Source organism: Lathyrus oleraceus, chromosome 5, assembly GCF_024323335.1.
Source record: "Lathyrus oleraceus cultivar Zhongwan6 chromosome 5, CAAS_Psat_ZW6_1.0, whole genome shotgun sequence".
Taxonomy (NCBI): domain Eukaryota; kingdom Viridiplantae; phylum Streptophyta; class Magnoliopsida; order Fabales; family Fabaceae; genus Lathyrus; species Lathyrus oleraceus.
Window position 1 is genome coordinate 619,471,133 of NC_066583.1, and position 6,368 is coordinate 619,477,500.

General features: G+C 31.4%; 1 protein-coding gene across 2 annotated transcripts; it reads right to left on the reverse strand.

Moving 5' to 3' along the window:
• Nucleotides 1-272: 272 nt before the first annotated feature.
• LOC127087137 (protein ALP1-like) lies at nt 273-2,936 on the reverse strand. 2 transcript variants are annotated; one of them, XM_051027995.1, is made up of 3 exons: nt 2,821-2,936; nt 2,399-2,541; nt 273-1,477 (listed from the first exon to the last, which is right to left on the reverse strand). In XM_051027995.1, the coding sequence occupies exons 2-3, from the start codon at nt 2,526-2,528 to the stop codon at nt 444-446; spliced, it is 1,164 nt and encodes a 387-aa protein (XP_050883952.1). In that variant the 5' UTR covers nt 2,529-2,541; nt 2,821-2,936; the 3' UTR covers nt 273-443. The 2 variants fall into 2 exon arrangements, with proteins under 2 accessions (XP_050883952.1, XP_050883951.1); XM_051027994.1 differs by having other exon boundaries at nt 2,399-2,865.
• Between the last annotated feature and the right edge of the window lie 3,432 nt (nt 2,937-6,368).

The following is a 6,368-nucleotide window of genomic DNA, read 5'->3' on the forward strand; positions in this document are numbered from 1 at the left end:
AATAAAAACATAAATAAATATTAATACTTATTTTTTATATATTTTTTATTTTAAATTGAATCTAAAAATAAAAACAAATACAAATATTTTTCGTATATTAAAAAAATAAATTTATAAAATACGGATAAAATTTAACATACGAAGTTATTAATTTGAGTGTTTTAGTGTTGTGAATTTGTTTGCCAATTCAATTCAATTTTGTGATGTTGAATTTGTCTTACTTTTGATATATTCTATGAATTTAAGAACCTTTATTGCAACAACAATAAATCTATATTCCATGTTAATGTGAATCTATAGCTTTCCCTGTCCGCAACTATTATAATTTGGTTAAAATGTCACATGCATCATCCAAATTATTTACAATCTATCAATCAAAGAGGAGCAACTATGTAAAACATTATGCTATCTTTAAAAAAAATTGAGCTAGACCAAAACTAAATTTATGGATGCAAGGTTCCATTCAAGTAATGACACAAACTTTCCCTCAGCGCCAGACCCTTCTCATCTTTCAAACCTTCACATATAAGTTGATGGTACCCTGAGTCATGATTATGATGATACAAACATAGCAATTCATCATTCACTTCATCTTGCATGTCAATGACAATGTTGTGAAGCAAGCAACAAACAAGAATAATTCTCGGCAACCGATGTTTGTCCGGCCGCCACATATTTCCATGAATGATTCTCCACATTTCCTTCAGCCTTGCCAATGCTCTCTGTGCCACCAGTCTTGTTTCCAAATGCAGCCTATTAAACTTTGCTTTCTGTTCTGATTCTAAAAGTTCTTTCTCTTGATAAGGAACAATAAGGTAAGGTAGTAGAGGATAACCTGAATCACCAATTATATATTCCCTTATTTCTGATCCTTTAGAAAGTTTTAATTTCTTTCCATTGAGTCTTTCTCCTTTATTGCAAAGTTTGTTGAAATTTGAGCTCTCGAATATCGACCAGTCCTTCATTTTACCAGGCCAACCGGTGACTATGTCGCGGAATTTCATGTCAGGATCAACTATTGCTTGCAAAACCATGCTGTGATTTTTCTTATGATCCAGCCACGCGTTACTCGAGTGTTCGGATGCAGGTAAACACAATGTTATGTGAGTAACATCAATGGCGCCGCAGCAATTGGGGAAGCCTTGTATTTTCTCAAATTTTGACTTGATTGTATTCATTTCCTCTTGTGTTGAAGGCCATTGTATATGATGAAGTGCTCTTTCTTCCATGGAAACCACAAATCGCCATGTGACTTGCGAAACAGTTGAGTGGCTTAGCCCAAATGAATCGCCAATTGTGACAAGGGAGTCACCAGTTCCTAATCTTCTTAATGACACAGCCACTTGATCAAACAAAGACATTGGCTTTCCGTTCGTAAACGTGAAATGCGCGGATTTTGTCGTTATATCATCCTTGACAAGTGAACATATGTACTCAAATGTCTTTCTGGAGATCTTTGGTGGTGACTTCTGAAGACCTGCAAATCAACACAAATTCTAAATGCTAATAATACAAACTTAAGAACTAAATTATTAGCATAGTTTAAGACAGTAACATGCTTGAGTTGCAGAATGCTATAAGATTAGAGAATGTTCCTAGCAATAACATGATCCTAGAACAATGTACCAAACTGACATCAGTAATGATCACACAACCAAAAAAACAGTAAAGTTTACGAGATATGTACGTTTGAGTTGAGCAATAGCATAATATGACGAACCTGCATAAAATGGTATCGGCTTTTCGATAACCTATACAATAGTACAATTTGTTTTCTATAATGTATAGAGGCTGATGCTATTTTTTGAACAGGTGAAAGATAAAACAAATGCAAAGAATCTAACATAAAAAACAACAAAGCTAAAATCTGTTCTGTTATGGTTCCTGCTATATGCATGCTAATTTCAACCATCTGATACACTTAAGCAGAACATAATTTGTAGGATCCTTTTTCTTTGTTTTGAAATAAAAACATGAAACTAAAATTATTTTGTATGAGTTAAACAGTTTTGGATACTACAGAAATATAAATGCGACATTGCTCGTCGTATAAATCAGAAAGCACAAACAGATCATAATCAAGAACAAAGCATCATTCTTCATTGAGATTTAGGGCACTCTATCGACAATGTACTATATGGTCCACAAATCATAACTCAAGTGGATAATTCGAGACACCGAAAGGAGTTTCAGAAAAATGAATGTACTGTGTTGGATTAAATATTCCAGGAATGATAAGATAACACGATCAAACCGAGAATCAAGTTGAAATTCAAATTAGGGATCTTTATCTTATACTATATCAAAATGACAGTGTTACTAGAACATAGAGTTTGAAATTAAAGATGAAAATTGAAAAGCAAAAAAATCAAATATGAGACATGAAAAGTGAATATACCGTTCATCTTGATAGACAAATCATCCCACCAATCTACAAGAATACCCTCTTTGTCAGATGAGCTAGCAGAAGCAGAAACATTATTGTTTTCTGTCTTTTTTCTCTTTTTGATTCCTCTCACAGGACCCATCACAACAAAAAGTCTAGAAGAAAGAATTCAAAGGGTGAAAGAAAAAATCTACATAGAGAGAGTAATAAATAACACAAGACTTACATATATGTTTTGATGTTCTTTGTTAAAAACATGCAAGAAAAAGAACATTAAGATATGTTGTATTGGTTAAAGACAATGTAATGTGTGAACAAGTGAAGTGATGAGGACATAGATATGATATGGGTTTGTGTGCTTTGTGAAAAAGAAAAGAAAAGAAAAAGAATATCAAACCATGTCAAAATTGAGAAAGACAGAGACAGATTCGTACCTTAGAGTCTTCGACCTCTCCCACAGAATTTTGTTTATTCATGGTTTGGTTATCATGAGTAAATTTATATCTCGCCCTCGTTCAATTTAATTAGGTGTATAACAATTTAATTAAGCATGAACAATATTTGAAAGAAAGAGAAAAATATTACAGACATTTTTTTAAATAAAGAAGTTTTTTTTAAGTGATTTTATAAATATAAACAATTTGTTTACACGAGGATAAATATAAATAAATAATATTATCACGTAGTCTACTCATTTAACTCAACTAACACATATGAATAAAAACTATCATACGCACCTCTTTAATATAAAAGAAATTTGAATTACATTATATTTTTTTATAAAGCTAAATATGTATTACCTTTTAATCAATTTTAACATAAATAAATATTTTTATAATATTATTAAATACATTAATCAAATAAAATAGAAATCCTAGTGAAAAATAAAAGATAAAATTCTTTAGAATAATATTCTAGGTATTTGACGGTCTTTTGAGATTATTAAAGGGATTGATAAACACTTTGAATACATTGAATTTGTATGATTCTTATATTGAGAATTGAAGAGAGATAGAAAGACTTGGGTAGAAAATAAGATTTGTTTTTAGGAACTCAAAAGTCTATTTTTTTAAACTCATATTGTAATCTCTTGTAACAATTTTTGAAGTATAGTGAATTGGAGAGTTACTTTGTCCCTAGGCGTAGATCGGTTTAATCGAACTGGGTAAACACATTCTTTTTGTTCTCACCTATCATTATTTTATTGCATTAGACCATTTGTCTGGTTGTCATTGTTCTTTGTCTACACATCAAATTTTTTGGTGTGATTGAAATCTGAATAATTCGTGATTTTTATTATTCTATCCATTTCAGAACAAGTGGTTCCCACTATGGGGTAAAGGGTTAATTTACAAGTGAGTAGCATGGGTTTCGAATGGGGCATCGAGAAATTTTCAGGAGACAATGAATTCGGATTATAGAAGGTAAAGATACAAGTAATACTAATCGACAAAGGTGTCTAGAAGCATTTAAGGGAGAGAGACATTGACGCTTTCAAGCCTTACACAAGTTGAGAAGAATAAGATGGTGGATAAGGCCAAACAAGTCATTATCTTGTGCTTTGAAGATAAAGTATTAAGGGAATTCACGAGGAAAAAGACTGCGATTGAGATAAGAGTCAAGTTTGAATCATTATATATGACAAAGTCATTAATTCATAAATTGTGTGTGAAACAACAAATGTATTATTTTCATATGGTGGAGAATAAATCTTTTGTGGAGTAGCTGGCATAATTTCACAAGATCATTATGATTAGAAAAATATTAAGGTGAAAATTAAAGATGAAGACAAGGTTCTACTCTTGTTAAGCTCATTACCCAGATCCTTTGGACAATTTAAGGATGTCATTCTTTATGATAAGGAATGAACTATCACTTTGGATGAAGTCCAAACATCCGTAAGATCAAAGGAGTTATCAAAGTTGAAAGATTTGAAGGTTGACGGTAGTGGTGAAATCTTAAACATGTCAAGAGGAAGGAGTGAGAGTACAGGAAATCGAAAAAGGGAGAGATCCATGTAAAAGTCTAAGTCAAAAAATTGATAAGTAAAAGTTTAAATGGTTCACTTGTAAGAAAATGAATCACTTCAAGAAGGATTGTCCTGAAAGGGGAAACAATGGTGATGATATTCAGATTGTGATTGCCTCAGAAGAAGATGGTTATGAAAGTGTTGGCGCACTAGAGGTGACAAGTTTGAAAATAGAACATAGTTTGGGTTATGAACTCGGATTTCTCATATCACATGTGTCCAAAGAAATAATATTTTAACACTTTAGAGATGAAAGAAGATGGAGTCGTTCAACTGAGAAACAATAAGGCTTGCAAAGTTCATGGTATTGGTACAGATAAACTAAAAATGTTTGACGATCGTGAGTTCCTTCTACACAATGTGAGGTATATTCTCAAACTTAAGAAAAAGTTATTCTCCATAAGCATGTTTGATGATATATGCTACTCCGTTAAAATTGAGCGTGGGGTATTGAAAATTTTGTATGGTGCATTAATAATGGCTAAAGGGTCCAAATGTGTGGGTTGTATATTTTGAATGACTCTACTATTATTGGCCATGCATCACTAGTTAGTCAAGACCTTCTTGATAAATCTAAATTGTGACATGTCAATGAAAGAGGTTTAGTTGAAATGATAATAAGGTTTAATAGGGAGTGAGAAATTAAATAAACAATAATTTTTTGATAACTGCATTCTAGAAAAATAACACAAGGTGAAATTTGGGAGTGGAGTGCATAATTCTAGTAGGCCTTTTGAGTATGTTCACTCATATCTATGAGATCCGGAATGAGTGGAAACTCATGGGGTGAATTTTATTTCCTCTATATTATTGATGATTTCTCTATATGAGTATGGGTCTACATTCTAAATAGTAAAAGTGTCTCTTTTGAAAAGTTTAATGAATGGTTTACTCTTATAGAGAATCAATTGGAAACTAAATAGAATGTATTAAGAATTGCCAATGGTCTAGAGTTTATTTCAGAGCCGTTTAATGAGTTTTGTAAAATAAGTCATTGTAAAATATTTTAATTTGCTTGTATCAAAGGTTCATGCGCATAACCTGTAAAAGCTCAAATTATTATTGAAACTCTCAAGAGGTTCTATTGGGAACAAAAGTAGATCAACATTCGGCTGAATCTGTATGTATAAATCTCGATGTCATCTCTCTAGCCTTATCTCTTTACTATTTGTCATTTACTTTATTATTTATAATTTTTTCTGGCGCTTTTCTCTATGTCCTTTCAATACTAACACAAATTTTTATTTTAAGTAAACAATCTTTTAAGTTAATCACAATTTTTAAATATCATAATTCACCATTCTCCCTCTTGTACTTGGAATCACTTGTTCAACAAAAAGAAGATTCAGGTTCAGAAAGTGCCCTCAAAAGATCAAGGTTCAAGCATTGCTTGGACTTGATTAAATTTGTCGAAGACTGATTCAAGCATTAGAGAAAGTGGCAAGGTGGTTAAATATCACTATCGATTTAAAGTCAAGGTGGAGAATTGTTGTAATATGCCTTAAAATCTTAAATGTGAAAAGAGTAAAAAAAACATATTTCGATAATAGTAGATTTTTGGTCTTGTTAATGGGTCATATCTTGGACCCAGGATCAGCTCATTGTAGGTGCAACATGTACTACATACAACATTGGCCCCAAATTTAGGAGGGTCCATTTATTTTTTTAAGAGTTAATCCTTATTTTGTCCCTGTCAGATGGGCGATTTTTGAAAAATCTCCCAGTAAAAAAAAGTTTGGATTTCCTTCCGTTTACTAAGATTCCTCTATTTTATTCCCTTAAAAAAAACCCAGTCATCAAAAAAATGATATAACATACTTTTTTAATTTTTTAATTTTTATTAATGATATTATTTTTATTAAATATCACGTGACTTTCATTTATTCTTTATTTAGGCTATGAATTTTTAAAAACTTAAAAATCATAAAATTTTGAAGTCAATAAAACTTAAAC